At 38.0% G+C, this 16,336-nt stretch overlaps 1 protein-coding gene across 8 annotated transcripts in view; it reads left to right on the plus strand.

Annotated features, from left to right (window-relative positions):
• The window catches only part of SYNE2 (spectrin repeat containing nuclear envelope protein 2), a 296,791-nt gene that overhangs the window by 114,337 nt on the left and 166,118 nt on the right, over positions 1-16,336 (plus strand). For all 8 annotated transcript variants that reach the window (XM_070592938.1, XM_070592939.1, XM_070592940.1 and 5 more), the window contains 7 exons: positions 635-792; positions 1,649-1,796; positions 2,466-3,076; positions 6,337-6,516; positions 8,158-8,308; positions 15,284-15,442; positions 16,089-16,250. In XM_070592938.1, coding sequence (XP_070449039.1) covers positions 635-792; positions 1,649-1,796; positions 2,466-3,076; positions 6,337-6,516; positions 8,158-8,308; positions 15,284-15,442; positions 16,089-16,250 — 1,569 coding nt within the window. The remainder of the gene's footprint in view (positions 1-634; positions 793-1,648; positions 1,797-2,465; positions 3,077-6,336; positions 6,517-8,157; positions 8,309-15,283; positions 15,443-16,088; positions 16,251-16,336) is intronic.

The following is a 16,336-nucleotide window of genomic DNA, read 5'->3' on the forward strand; positions in this document are numbered from 1 at the left end:
GTTTTCATCATAATTACAAAACTGTCTGGGGACCTTACCCCAGTGACTGAATAGCTGGTTAGCAAAGCTGTACTAATCCTTGGGGAAAGTGAAGAACAAATTATACAGATGAACACTCAGTAAAATTCTGTAGCAGTGCCTTTTTTTTTTTTAAGAACCAAGATAAGGAACTGGAATAGTACAGAGTTTTTAGATGTTTAATTATAAATAATAAATTAATTTCGTTCACTTCTCAACTGATAGAAGCTGTTTTGGTTCACTTCCATTTTCTTTTGGTTTAGGGAGAAACAAAGATGTATTATCTACAGGAAACAGAGTATTTGTTCTTACATCTGTATGTATCTTTCTGAATTGTATTCTGTGCACCTAACTTAGGGGGGAGTTTGGATTCCTTTGACAGTCGTAATGTTGACTCCCTTGACTTCACAGAATGGGTCTTCTGAGAGCACAGTTAATATCATTGTTCCCTGAAAGATACTTCACTTGTAGATGGTTGGAAAATATTTTTCTAATGTATTTTCACCTGAAGCTGTGTGTTTGTGTCCATAGTTTGTGAACATCTCATTTTGTAAGAACAGAATAATTGTGCCTGTTAGCCCATTAGGTGATAAATTAATTTATGCATTTCACCTAGGTCTTAAAAAATGAAACTGATGCTTGCTGGAAAGAGTTTGAAATCACTTCACTGAAGTTAGAAGAACTTGAGAGTGACGTACAGAAGCCTTTTATAATTAAGACAAGAGACAGTTTAAAGGAAAAAGAAAGAGAGCTTCAGATGAGTCTTAATACCAGGTATAATACTGAGATCTATTAACCATGAATTTACTAAATTTAGAAAATTTTTAAATGCCATTTTAAGCTAGGCTAGTACTATACCAAGTATGTTATTTAATTTAGTTGTCACAACAACCGTAAGATGGGCTACCATTATAACTGCATTTTACTGATGAGGAAACTGATGCTCAGGGAGGCTAAATGAGACAACCAAGCCACACCACTGGCCAGAGCCTTCAGTGGAACGTAGTCTATTGAATTCCAAAGGCCACGCTCTTCCCGCTGTGCCCCCTTGGGCGTGAATTTGGCCATGTCCCATAATTCCTCTAGACCTTGATTCCTCATTTCTACAATGAGAGCACTGTTTCATCACCTATATGCAGGAAGTGTGTCCTCTGTCCATATCCCCATTTACGTAGGAGGAAGCTGAGACTCAGAGTCTGTACGTTATTAATCCAGAGTCACACCTTTCAACTTATTATCAGTAGAGCCTATTCTTTGAACTCTATTATATTTTTACTAATAAAATAACTAGTATTCATAATGAGATTTCTTTGTCTTCAAGGCAAAGTTATATTACATTCAGTATTTTGTATTTCAAAAAAGAAGGAAAAGCCTTGTATGTTTTACAAAACATTTCCATTCAGTGTGGTATCTATTAAACTATGAAGAACATCTGAATATAGGAAACAACTCATTCTTCGGCAGTTTGGATCGCTGGGTTTGAGTTTTAATGTGATGATCTGTATATATCATTGTATGCATTTTTATTGGGTAATTATTTTTTGTTCTTGGTTAACTAACAGCATTACTATATTTTATAGGATATCTTTCTGCTGTGTTTTCCCTCATGCCTGGTTTATTTTTCACCCAGAATGGAGTCTTTGGAGACTGCACTGCAGATTGTGGTACCTGTGGAGAAGGAATCGCTCCTTCTCTGTGGCTCAGACCTGCTCCTCCGTGAAATGGCCATTCAAGAATTTCATCTCAGTGATGCTGATGGCGTTTATCAACACCTGGGGGTAAATATAAGTTATCACAGTATATTTATAGAATAAATCAATTCTTCAGAGATTTACCCATGTTTATGGATTGTTAATTATACATCAATAGTATATGTTTAGAATATAAGCCATGAGAGAAAGATCTTCACTAATTTAGACTTGGTATTTATTTCTCAACTCTTTAATTCCTTGCAAATTTGGAAGTAGGTATGCTGGGTAAATAATGAGGTATTTTCTTTGAATTCAAAATGAAGGCTGGCTTATGAATGCCTTCTCTAATGACTAAAATCTTAAATATCGTACTAGACCCATATGCTTAAATTAGCATATTCTGCAGTTTACTCATTCCATATCCCATCTTAAATAAAAAACACTTAAGTTTTATTTTTCAGATTATAAACAGATGTCTCAACAGTTCAATCTCTAATTATTCTCCTCGAAGGAATATATTTATATACCTGTTTGCTTTTGGGGATTGAAACATCAGGAAGAGGATGAGATAATGAAACAGCTGGGCCATCTGACCGTTTATAATTAAAATGTTTCCTTCTGTAGAAACTATGAGCCCTGGTTACACTGAGAAGCAGGTTTCTAGATCAAATGTAGTCACATAATTTGAGGTTAGTTTCTGACGTTCACTGTCTTTTTTTGCCTCAGTCTTTTCAGCTTTCCTTACCTTTATTTTAGACTATCCAAGATTCCATAGCAAAACAGATTGAAATATGTAACAATTTGGAACAGTCGTGCAACTCTGCATTAAAGGAATTACACCCTCTTGATCTACATGTAACACAGAATATTATATTGGAACACAGAACACAACTTGAAGAAATGAACCACAAGGTGCAGAGGAGTCAAGATGCCCTCAAAGTGCTGGAAGACTTTTTGGCTTCTCTGAGAACAGCTGAACTCTCTCCTGAGCTTGTTACAGACCTTTCAGCCTCAGAGACACAGGTGGAACCAGAAAGTACTTTGACAGTAGGAAAGAAAGAGGGAGAAATCCAGGTGATGAAAGACAAGGCCAGACATTTGGATGAATGTTTGAAGATGCTTAATATAAGCTTTAAAGATGCTGAACAGGGTGAAGACAGCTCTTGTGAAAAACTTCTTGATGCTTTGTCCAAAAACGTATTTGAAAAAGGTGGCTATGGCACACAGGAGGAACTCACTGAAGAAGACAAGTTACTAGAGACTTGTATTTTCAAAAATAATGAACTCCGGAAAAATATCCAAGACGTGCACGATCAAATCAGTAAAATTGGTCTGAAGGATCCAACCGTTCCAGCTGTGAAACAAAGGTAAGTATGGTTTCTGCCTATATCCGTGCAGGATGACACTTCTCTGTATTTTCAAATATCTGTTAGGTGAACCAAATACTTTCTATGTCTTTCTATTCCATCCACTCTATTCAGTGTTCAGCATTCTTTTCTGTTGACTTTTCAACAAGTGTACATGGTCATGGACAAAGGAGTAGTGAAATAAGATATGTATTAGATTCATGAGTTACTTCAAAGTCTCTTTACTGCCTTGTATTTATTTTGGAGTTCTCATGATGGGGGAAGACCTGGAAAATTCCACACATGTGTCAATAAAGAAACAAGTGGTGGAAGATGCACATGCCACATCTTGTCCATGCTGCTTCTTTCATTGTTTGGTCTCCTCCTCTCTTCCCAGCAGGATGAGAGTGGGAATGAGTGGGAGGACATGGGGCTGAATTTAAGAGGTAAGCTAAGGTTAGTGTTGATTCTGAAGACTGAGCAGTAAACTGAGGCTGGCAGCCTTCTATATGAGTGCTGCTATTTTAATTTTGGCCTTCAGAGTATGGCCTCCGGGTCCTAAAAATGAAAATGTTGCAAGAATCTCTTTTCTAAATCACTCCTACCTTCAGTCTCCTCCTCCACCTCTAGTCTCTCAGGCTCAGTGTTCTCTGTGGCTTTTCAGCTGACCAAGCTCTTCCCCCTGAAATTTCCCTGTGACCTAAGTCTCAATGAGACTTTCATTCCTATAGTGCCCTAATTCTTAATGAGGTGTTGAACTAATAACTAATTAGGTTGATAATTTAATTGTTAATAAATTTTTATTATATATTTATAAATAAGTAATAATTAAATATTAATTTATAAATGAAAAAATGCATTTGTAAGTAACAAATTGCTTTAATTTTTAATTGAATTGTTTGTAGAACAAATATGTATTGTTTGCCAGGCACTTTCTTAGGGACCAGGGATTCAGCAGTTAACAAAACAGACAAAAATTCTTGCACCTTATAGAGCTTATTATCTAGTGGGAGGAGTAAGATATTCAGTATGCTTGATGGTGATAAAAGCTATGGAGAAAAATTAAGGAAGGAAGGAGGGAGTTGCAATTCAGATAGGGTCGTTAGGGACAGTTTTACTGAGAAGGTGACCTTTGAGGAAGATGGGATGAGAGGACAAGTAAGTGACTATCTAGAGGAAGAGACTTCCAGGCTGAGGGAGCAGAAGGTACAAAGGCCAAATGTGGGACAGGGCGTGGTGTGTTAGAGGAGAAGGTAGGAGGTGGGAAGGTCAGCAGTGAGGGAAGAGGTGTGAAAGGGGGTCAGAGAGTTAATGGATGTGATGGGGCTCAGCTCATGTAGGGACTTGCGGCCATGTGTTGACTTTGGCTTTTTCACTGAGTAACATGGGAAGTCTTTGGAGGGTTCTGAGCAGAGGGAAATGATTTGGTTTTCATTGTAACAGGTTCTGTCTTGGCTGATATGTTGAAAATAAACTGTAGGAGTCAGGGGAAGACAGAGGAAGTCTAGGTTAATTTATGCGGTAATCCAGATGAGGGATGGTGACATGGACCAGTGGTGAGGTGGTGAAACGTGTTAAGATTCTGTGTATATTTTGAAGATAGAGGCTACAAGATTTGTTAATACATTGTACATGGGGTGCAAAAGAAAGATTAGAGTCAAGACTGATTCCAAGGTTTGACCTGAGCAACTAGAGGAATGGAGTTACCATTAACTGAGATGAGAAAGACTGAAGTTTGTCAGGTATTGAATGAAAGATCAGGTGTGCTCAGTTTTAGAAATGGTAGGTTCAAAATACTTATTTCACATTCAAGTAGCAATATCAACAAGACTCTTAAAAATTGTTGACCAGAGAAAAAATCCACTATAACTCAAACAGCAGATTTTTTTGGCAATTAGAATTGCAATTAAGGAGACACAGATTCAGGTAGAAACTCAAAATGTGCTCCGAGAAAGACAAGGGAAGCAGGAGTTTATAAAGGCAAAAGACACAGACCCATAAAGGTTTGTATTGAACAGCTCATGGGGTGAGCTGACTTGCCAACATGTCCTTGGGTTGTATCTAGGCAGACTGTCCATTTTTGGAATGAGGAAGTGCTTCAAGACGTGACCTCTGGTGTCAGATAAAGCTCAAAAGTTCACTTAACATCTGGTGGTGGATGTAGTGTATGTGCTGCATAAGCCCCACTTCCTTAATGGCCTCCCAGCTCCATTTTAGAAGCCTATACATATCTTATTCCATTTTGTTATTGCTGTCCGCAAAAAAGATGGCATCAGGAGTCAGGAGAGAGGTCTAGGCTAGAGGTATATATTTGAGAGTCATTAGCATTTTAATATGCTATTTAAAGCCATGAAATGGTTAAGATTGCTAGCAGAATGAGTTTAGATAGACAAGAGAAGAGGTCCACATTGTATACTCTGGGGCACTTCGTGTTAAGAGATCAGAGAGATGAGGAGGAACCAGCCAGATACTGAGGAGTAGGCAATGTAGTACGAGAAAAATCAAGAGAGTCCTGGAGTCAAGTGAGAAGGTCTTTCAACGAGGAGGAAGTGATCAGTTCTTACAAATGCTGCTGACTAGTGAAGGAAGCAAAGACTGAGGATGGAACATGGATTTAGCACTGTGGAGGTTACTGGAGATTTTGAGGAGCAGTTTTGCAGGAGCAGTAGAGAGAGAAAGCCTTATGGGAGTGGATTCAAGAGAGAACTGGAACAAAGAAAGTAAAGGCAACGAGTATCTGATAAAAGCAGTTTAGATTTATGTCAATGGGGTTAATCCTGCCAGGATTAGTTTGCAAGTTAAAACCCTTAGTTCAAATGACTCTTTTTGGTCTGGGAGAGCCTGTTGTACACGAGGTGGAAATGCAAGATTTCCCTTTCTCTTTCCTTCCTCCTTGGCTCCCTCCACCCTTCCTTAGTGGCTTGCAGTGCTCTATCATCCGTCTCTTTTCTTCTCTCCATACCATGTTGTCTTCCCCACTCATATACACACTCATACTCTGTCTGTCTTTTCTCTCAATGCATTTACACATGCTTTACAAATGTGTTCATCAGAGAGAAATGTTACTCCTTGTGGTTTTGTATATTTGTTATATTTAAAACACCAAATTAGTATTCTGGAAATACAAAGAGCCTCTGGAACCCTGTAAGAAGATTGTGTAATTTTGGCTTAACCCTCATGAGAACAAATTAAGGTTAGCGTGTTCCCCCGAATTACCCATATTTGTGCCGAATCAAATTGGGTAATAATTAGCTATCAAATTTTTCTCTTTCATAATCAAGGAAAAAATCATTAATCAGACTGGATAAGGATCTGGATGAATATGAAGAAGAAAAGAAACACCTGCAACAAGTGGCAAATTCTCTTCCACAGTTCAAAGATGGCAGGGAAAAAGCTCTGAGTCAACAGTGCCAAGAGACAGCCCTCTTGTGGGAGAATGCAAAAGCTTCGGTCACTGAATGGTAAGGGAAAAAAATCCCTCCCAAATCCGAAAACTGTCCGTTGCACAATTAACTTTTTGAAACTTTAATGTTGAAAACACACTCCCATGGGCCTAAAGGTGGGGCAGACTTAAGAGTTTCACGCAGGGAGCTCACTGGTCTAGTGTCTGGAGCAAGACCTGGAACCTCAGATAAATGAATTGAAGAGGTTCTCTAGGAGGGATAATAAATAGCTAGTATATTTATAATTATCACCTCCACCTGTATTAGTTTTCTATTGCCGCAGGAACAAATTACCACAAATTTAGTGGTTTAAAAACAACTAACCTTTCCGGCAGTCTGGAGGCTGGAAATCTTAAAATCAAGCTGCGTTCCTTTCTGGAGGCCCTGGGAGAGAATTTGTTTCCTTGCCTTTTCCATCTTCTGGAGCCTCCTACTACATTCCTTGGCTTGTGTCCCCTTCTTCCATCTTTAAATAAAGCCAGCGGCGGAGCATCTTCTAATCTCAAACTCTCTCTCGCTTTCTCCCTCTCTCCCCTCTGCTTCTCTCACCACATTTCCTTCTCTGACTCTGATCTTCTTGTCTCCTGCCTGTAAGGACTCTTCTAATTATATTTCACCCACTTGGATAATTCAGGATAATGTCCCATTTTAAGATCCTTAACTTAATCACATCTGCAAAGTCCCTTTTGCCATGTAAGGTAACATATTCACAAGAAGCAGGATTAGGATGTGGACATCCTTGGGGGTGGGGACGTTATTCTACCACACCACCTTCCTTGAATGGCAGATGTTGCCTGTCAATTACCACGGTCTTTCCTACGGAGCCTGGTCAAGGCTCAAAAGTTTTTTTAACTGTGTGACAGCCACTACCTATGAGTCCCAGCTGGCCATTCTGCTGACTATTCTCCATCCATACCTTCTCTCCTTTATTCTCTGCCTGCGGGTGGCAGTGGTCAGGAGGCCTGATCCCTACAGACTGTACCACTCAGGCCAAGGGTTCCAGTTCGGTTAGGAAGTAGGAGGTACTAACAGATGAGAAGACAAGAAGAGAAAGAGGTCAGTGTTGTCTTAACTCCTTCCCTTTTCAACAAGTGGTTCTGGCAACTCTTGCTATGCCCTCCTCTTTGGCTCAGGACACTTTCTCCCTTTCCCCTTGGGCCAAGTGGCATGCCTGTTGTGACGTTGCCTAGTCCCTGGGTACCTAAGCTCTGACGATTTCCCTTAACTCTGCTCTCCGTGGTCCTTTCACCACAGAACTCCATCTGAGTATACCTCCTGTTTTCTGCCGGAACCTGAGTGTACAGTGGTCAAGATGAAGCCTGCCTGTGGTATTTGGTCTAGTCTACCTTCAGTTTTACAGAGGGAAGAACTGAGGTCCACAGAGGGCTAAAGTGCCTTATCTAAGGTCACGTGACTAATTAGTGTCCAGTCATCAATCTGGTGAAAATACTAATCCAGTGATTATTTATACCATCCATTTGCCAGATAAATGAATGTGCCATCATTCTTAAAATAAATTGGTAAAACAATGTTAAACCATGTCAAGATGAAAAATCCTTGTATAACTTATTAGCCATTATTGTAGAATACTTACAAAGAGAGAGAGTGGTTTTGTTTTCTTCAGACGTTTAGCTGTTTTACGTTTTTTTCTCTTCATAGCCTTGACCAATGTGAGAGAGTTTTGGAGCTCTTAAAACAATATCAGAGTTTTAAAAGTGTCCTGACAACTTTGATTCAAAAAGAAGAGAATGTCATCTCCCTTCAGGCTTCATACATGGGAAAGGAGAATCTGAAGAAAAGGATAGCAGAGGTGAGTCCAAATTCCAAAGGAAGCTACACAGTGGCCTCACTTAAAAGCCCGACAACAAAGAGGATATTATAAATAGAGTCATTTTCAAAACTTGGCTTCAAAGAAGTTACTAGGGACTCTATCTTACCAGATATTTAAGAATTTATTGACTTTCTCATCATGGCTTGGAAAGAATCAGTCCCCAGGTTGATGCTGGGTTGCTTCGCTTTGCCTTCTGACACCAGCCGTGTGGTTCTGTTGGAGTCGAGGATTGCCCCCTAGGGTTGTAACGGTCTTTGTGCTGGCCTTCTACCTAAAAGGAACCTGAGACTTCACTGCAGCCTTGCGAGCATGAAGAGAGTAGGAAAATCCTCTCTGTTGTTAATGGACAAAGGAAAAATTACTTTTCAATTTATTAGCTTTTGTAAAAGCATGTGAGTTCATCTCCAAGTTGCTCCATCTGTGTTCATAGCCTCGCCAATCACAACTTTGTATTCTAATAAGAACAATGTTTTTGGACACTAGGTGTCATTATTTCCTACAGTTTTATGTGGGCATCAACCAGAGTGGCAGAAGAATGGAATAGTTAGAGAAGAATACACTATATTACAGTATATTACCATATTTCAGAAAGTGGCTTTTCCTGTTGGTTTTATGACAAAGTGTCAAAAGTCTGTATGAAATCTAGTCTACTTGATACACCTGGTTGTTAGCAAGTAATTTTATTAAACTTCCCAGTTGCTGGGAATTTTTTATTTTATTAAACTTCCAGTAAGTTCTTTTAACAACATCAAGGGAAGCTTCAATTTTTTACTTAAAAGTAACGCTTTAAAGTAGAAAAGTATTTTCAATAAATATGACGGGGAAGGTTTACAATAATGTGTAGAGAACTCATAAAAATTAGTGAGAAAATCACTGAGATCCAAATGGATATTTGTACTTTGGAAATAAATGGACAATTGTCAAAAAAAAAAAAAAAAAGAGACATAGTTCAACCTCACAGGTAATCAAAGGAAACCAAAATTACTTGAAAATACCTTTGTTTACCTTTTTGATAGTCAATGAAATAAGCACTCTTTATATTGCTGGTGAAAGAGTATGTTAGTACTACCATTTTGGAAAATACTTTGACAATGTTATTCAAGATATTTCAAAATCTTTCCACCATTTGTCCAAATATTTTACTTCTAGGAATATATCCTAAGGATGTAATCTTAAATATGGAAAAATTCTTAATACCAAAGATATTCATTGCAGCACTTTATAAATTTACTAATTTCCTTCTTTCTTCACTGGCCAAACCATGCCCCATCTACTCCAATAAATGATTTGCCCCAGAAGCTGAAAAACCCTGAAGCCAGCAAAATTGGTTTTATTTCCAGATAAGATTATCATGTGGGCTTGAGGTTTTAAGTAATACTACTATTACTAATAATAACAATGATAGTAACGATGATGCTAATGGTCACTTCTATCATTGATGGCTTTTTCATTGTGTGCCAAGTGCTTTGCATATTATTATATCATTTCATTCTCACAATAACTGTGTAATGTAAGTATTTTTATCCCTGTTATGCTGGTGAGAAAACCATGGCTTAGAGAATTTTGGAAGTAACTGTAGGGTTTATATATTTATTTATTTTTTGAGGAAGATCAGCCCTGAGCTAACATCTGCTGCCAATCCTCCTCTTTTTGCTGAGGAAGACTGGCCCTGAGCTAATATCTGTGCCCATCTTCCTCTGCTTTATACGTGGGACGCCTACCACAGCATGGCCTGCCAGGCGATGCCATGTCTGCACCCAGGATCCAAACTGGCGAACCCTGGGCCACCGAAGCGGAATGTGCACACTTAACTGCTGCGCCACTGGGCTGGCCCCAGGTTTTTTTTTTCTGCTTTTTCTCCCCAAATCCCCCTGGTACATAGTTGAATATTTTTAGTTGTGGGCCCTTCTAGTTGTGGCATGTGGGACGCTGCCTCAGCACGGCCTAATGAGTGGTGCCATGTCTGCGCCCAGGATCTGAACTGGCAAAACCCTGGGCCACCACAGTGGAGCGTGTGAACTTAACCACTCGGCCACGGGGCCGGCCCCAATTTTTTTTCTTCTTTCTGTAGGGGTTTTAATGTTATTAAGATATTGTTATGAACAAAGAGCAAAGAATTCCCAACTCTGTGCTGCCAGTTTTCCTGATTTCCTGTGGGATTGTCAAGGGAGATATATAGTAAAAAAATGAGACCAAATGGTACTGCTTTATTATTATCTGCACAAATGGCCAGGCCTCAACAAATTGTCTAGTAAAAAATGGGTTCGAGCATGCAGTGTCCACAAGGCCTTTGTTTTGTCCGGATCTAAATCCAAATCTTGGAATCTTATCACCCTTTTCTTGGCTGCCCGGAGTAGCTCAGATACTGAGGCGGTGACCTGAGTTCTTCAGCTCATGTGAAGGGGGGTGCATAGTGCTGGTCTCAAGGAGCTGCAACTCTCAGCTGTTCAACAGTAAGGAAGCAACACGAAGCAGAAAAAAGAGCCCTATCTGTGTGTTGATTTTTCAGGCACACTGATCCTGCTCACTAGTAAATATGGTCCAGTTGGTGTCTTGGCGTTTGGACAGCTTGGCAACTTTTTCTGTAGAAAAGGAAAAAAAGTGGGGCTAGACATTAAGTAACTTTGCCAAGATTATATGGCTAATAAATGGCAGAATCACTATTTAAACCCATATCTATCTGACTACAAAGTCATGTTTCAATCATCATAATATTGCTTTCCCTGAAAACGCGTTTGGAATATGTAAATGGCAGAAGTAAAAATTGGTTAACTGTGCTTTGTCTGTACCCCTTTCTCAACTGTAAAGGTTTGACCACAAAGGCGTTTTAAAAATTATTAAAATAGCTGTAATTACCTTTGAGAAATGTATACAAGTCCAGGCTTTTCTTATTTTGTTAAGAATCCTTGTTTCTAGTGTGGTATCTAACATAGGGGCGCTTCATGTATTTGCTGAAATAATGGATTATTTTGTATGGAAGATATAGAAGTTCTAGCACACTAGTGTTTAATTCTTTTCTCAGGCGCTTTTATAACTGTCTGACAAAAGCAAACTTTAGTGCTGCTTGTTAACGTAACTTTCAGTTAGTTTTGTGATGACTTGGGTACTGTCTTCAGGAACAATCAGTTTCTGTGGTGTGTATTGTCACGATACTTTGCACCCATGGCTGAAATAGGATACCACTGAGGATTTTTGTCCTTTAAAACCAAACCTGGGACATGGTGCCAGGTTTCCACTCTCTTTAATGAAAGAGAGAAGTGCGAAAGTAAGACTAGAAGCCTAGGATGTCAGGGGACTATACAGTTTGGGAGATGTCAGAGGGAGCCTGGTTTTCTTTTTACCCCTTCCATTCATTGTAGAACAAAGCCCACAATTCCTATCCATGCTGAAAGTGCCCTCTCCGGCTCTTTCTTTTCTCCTCTCCCAGTGGTAGCTGTGTCAATGTAACGACAAGGTCCTTTGAATGTAGTAAAAATTAGGATACGTATATGTATTTTTTTCATTTAATTGAAGAAGCATTTGTTATGCTCCAATGCAAAGAGTCCTGAACCAGGAGAAAAAACACCTGAGTTTGCATCTCAGCTCTCTCTGTGTATCCGTCAGCATCCAGTCAGGAGGCAGAAACATCCCTAGTTATGTTTTTTCCATTTAAAAAAATTTTGTGTAATTTTAATTTTTTAAATTAAACTTTTAATTTTAAGATAATTGTGGATTCACATGCAGTTGTAAGAAATAATACAGAAAGATCCTGTGTACCCTTTACTAAGTTTCCCCAGTGGTAAAATCTTAATAAAACTATAGTACAATGTTGCAATCAGGATACTGACATTGATAGGTTCAAGATAAAGAACGTTTCCATCACCACAGGGATCTCTCGTGTTCTCATTTTATAGCTGTACCCACTTCCCTCTTGCCCCCACCTCCTCACAAGTACTAATATGTTCTCCCTTTCTATAACTTGTCACTTCAAAAATCTTATATGAATCAAGTCAGACAGTAGGTAACCTTTTGGGATTGGCTATTTTCACATAGCATATTTCTCTGGAGATTCATTCAGGTTCTTGCATGTATCAATAGTTTGTTTTCCTTTTCCTTGCTAAGTAATATTCCATGGTATGGATGCACCACAGTTTAACTTTTCATCCACTGAAGGACATCTGGGTTGTTTCTAGTTTTTGGTTATTATAAATAAAGCTGCTATAAACATTCCTGTAGGGGGTTTTGTGTGAACATAAATTTCTACTTCTCAGGGATAAATGCCCTGGCGTACAGTTGCTGAGTTGTATGTTAATTGTGTATTTAGTTTTTGAAGAAACTGCCAGACTGTTTTCTAGAGTGGCTGTTCCATTTTACATTCCCGTCAACAATTTATGAGTGATCCAGTTTCTCCACATCCTTGCCAGCATTACATATTGTCCCTATTTGTTCTTTTACTCGTTCTGATAGGTATGTAGTGGTATCACATTGTGGTTTTAATTTACATTTCCGTAATTGCTAAGGATATTGATCGTCTTTTCTTGTGCTTGTTTGCCATCTGTACGTCATCTCTGGTGAAATGTCTTTTGCCCATTTTCTAGTTAGATTGATTATTTTTACTGTTGAGTTTTGAGAGTTCTTTATATATTCTAGATAATAGTCATTTGTCAGATTTGTGGTTTGCAAATATTTTCTCCCAAACTGTAGCTTGTCTTTTCGTTCTCTTAACAGGGTCTTTTGCGACCAAAAGTTTTTAATTTGGTAAAGACTAATTTATCAATTTTTCCTTTCATGGATTGCGCTTTTGGTGTGAAAGTCTAAGAATTCTTTGCCTACCTCAAGATCCTGAAGATTTTCTCCTATTTTTTTCCTAAAAGTTGTATAGTGTTATGGTTGACATTTAGGTCCATCATCCATCCATTTAGATTTAGTTTTTGTACAATGTGTGGACTTAGGTCAAAGTTCATGCTTTTGTCTGTAGATATCCAGTTGCTCCAGCACCATATGTTGAAGAGGCTCTCTTTCCTCCATTGAATTGCCTTTGTACCTTTGTCAAAAATCAGTTGGGTGTATTTGTGTGGGTCCATTTCTGGGTTCACTATTCTTTGCCATTGATCTATGTGTCTATCTGTCTGCCAGTACCACGTAATCTTTATTACTTTTACCTATATGATAGGTTTTAAAATCAAATAGACTGATTCTTCCGACTTTATTCTTCTTTTTCACATGTTTTAGCTGTAGTTCCTTTACCAGTCCATATAAATTTTAAGTAATCTTTTCTATATTTATAAAATAATATTGCTGGGATTTGAAAATAACTGCATTAAAACTGTATATCAGTTTCAGGAGAATTGACATCTTTACTATGTTGAGTCTTTTGATCCATGAACTTGGTATTCTCTGCATTTATTTAGATCTTTGATTTCTTTCATCGGCATTTTGTAGTTCTCAGCAAATAAGTCCTATTCTTGTTTTGTTAGATTTACACTTAAGTGTTTGATTTTCTGAGTAATTGTAAATGGTGTTATATTTTAATTTCAGTGTCCATGTATTCATTGCTAGTATAGAGAAGTGCAATTGATTTTGATATGTTTATCTTGTATCCTGTGACCTCTCTGAACCCACATATCAGTTCTAGGAGTATTTTTGTAGATTACTTGAGATCTCCTACATAGATGATCACATCATCTGCAAATAAGGACAATTTCTTGACACTTAAGATGGGGGCTCCTTGTTATTGCTGGTTGTGGGTGGGAGTTCTGGCTCCCTACCCTCCATTGACAGCTTCCTGGTTCCTCCTTGCAGCAGCCTGCATGACCTCCATGGACATCCCAGTGGGGAGTGCTTTGTTACTGCCCGGCTAGAATGAAAGTCTCAGCTCTCTACCTGGCCTTCCCTGACACTATCCTAGTTGGGTGTGGGTGGGGCTCCTGTTACAGCCTGGTGACGGTGGAAGTCTAGGCTTTGCACTTGACCTTTGCTGGCTGGGTGGGGGTTGGGCCACAGTTTTTTCTGTGGTTTTTGGCTCTGGTAAGCAATTATTTTCTGAAAGTTTTCTGTCTTGCTAAGTTGACTAATTCTTCATTCTTTGGCTGAAGAGAGCGGGCTTTCCTTGGGGCCTTTTTTTGTCTGTGTCCATTGATATTACCAGGTGTTGGCTTCTCCAGCACAGTCTGGGAGATCTGAGGATTCAGGGAACTCATCGCCAGGTTGTCTTCAGGAGCTGATGCCACAGCTATTCCCCCTTCTTGAGCTCCCCACTTTTCAGTCTTCTTAAGTTTGTTTTGTATGTGATGCCCAGGGTTTTCAGTTGTACGTAGTGGGAAAGATAGGGAAAAGTTTGTCTACTCCATATTCTCAGAAATGGAAATCCTCCTAAGGTGTATAATTTTTAGTTTTTTGCTAATGAGAAGTCACAGTTTTCAAATTTTATATAATTGTTAAAATGCTCATGTAAGATTAATAAATTGAGTGAAACATTAGGATTATGTTAGTCAACAATCAAATTTTATTTTGGAGTCTAAGAACATTGGCCTTTTGATAATGTAGTGTTTCACCTTCCATGTGAGAAATGATATTGGAGTTAGAATCATGGAAGATTAAACCAGAAGTCATATTACAGATGTTTTAGAGTTCTGTCTCTTCTATTCAGATGAGCACTTAGGTTCTTCAATGTTACAATGCTGATTCCTTTCACAGGAATCTAGGAACTATCATTTTTTATGCCATTGAATGGAGGTGCCTTTTTGGGTAGAATATTGTTTTGCATGGACAAAAAACATGGTTTTAGACCGTTATAAATATTTCATCATGCAGAATGGGAAGAAATTTGGATATAGGATTATTGATAAACCAGATGGCTAATAGTCTAAAATGTTTTCATTGAGAAAGTGGCACAATAAAAGCCAGTAATAGAATTGTGATTCTTACCAGTTTGTCTATGTCAGTATATCAAAACGTTTCGCATCTTTTTTACAGATTGAAATTGTCAAAGAAGAATTTAATGAACATTTAGAAGTTGTAGACAAGATTAACCAGATCTGCAAAAATCTACAATTCCATCTAAATAAAATGAGAACCTTTGAAGAGCCTCCTTTTGAGAAAGAGGCTAATATTATTGTGGATAGATGGCTTGATGTAAGTGATAATTTAATTGACTAGAAATTCCATTTTATAACATTAAGTTCATCTTTTCTATTGTATCCTTAGTATTTTTATCTATTTACAGAATTCAAAAGTGCTCACTGTAGAAATGTTCACATCATATATAATTCATAACTTAGGAATTGTCTTCACGCCAGAGTTAGGCACTGCTAACAAATGGGTCTGTAATCTTTCAGATATAAAAGTGCATGCTCAACTTATTTAAAATAAACTAGTTAATATATTACTCATCTGTGCAGGATATTGATGTTCAACTATATATATTTTTAATACATTTTTGGTGAGTGGTAATGACATTTTTAGGAGCTACAAATTAAGAATTTATCTGTCGTACTTTCTTGTATGTGGGTTTTAAAAAAGCTCTTTTTATTTATTGTGGTTTAGAAATTAGGGAGACTGTTGCTTTCAGTTGTGTATAAGCTGCAGCATATCAAACAAGTTTTTTTGTAGAAGAAAGAACTATGTGATATGTTAAAGCAAATTTTTTTTGTTGATGAATAAAGCAAAATATCCAGTAAAGATAAACTAAAATTCTACTTAAAAATAGTGTTCAACTAAAACAATGGTTCTCATACTTTTCACCATTGACTGTGTTATTTCTATTTTTTAATTGTGGTAGATAAATGAGAAGACAGAAGACTACTATGAAAATCTTGGTCGAGCTCTTGCTTTATGGGACAAACTTTTTAACTTAAAAAATGTCATTGATGAGTGGACTGAAAAGGTCCTTCAAGAAATGGGATTACATCAACTGACTGAAGAAGAAAGAGAAAAGCTGAGGGTAATTGAACAGAGATAAAATATGTGGTCTTTTTGTATACAGTTGACATTTTAATATTGTTTGCTTTCTTGAAGTGGAGTAGAGAA

Source organism: Equus przewalskii, chromosome 25, assembly GCF_037783145.1.
Source record: "Equus przewalskii isolate Varuska chromosome 25, EquPr2, whole genome shotgun sequence".
Lineage (NCBI taxonomy): Eukaryota > Metazoa > Chordata > Mammalia > Perissodactyla > Equidae > Equus > Equus przewalskii.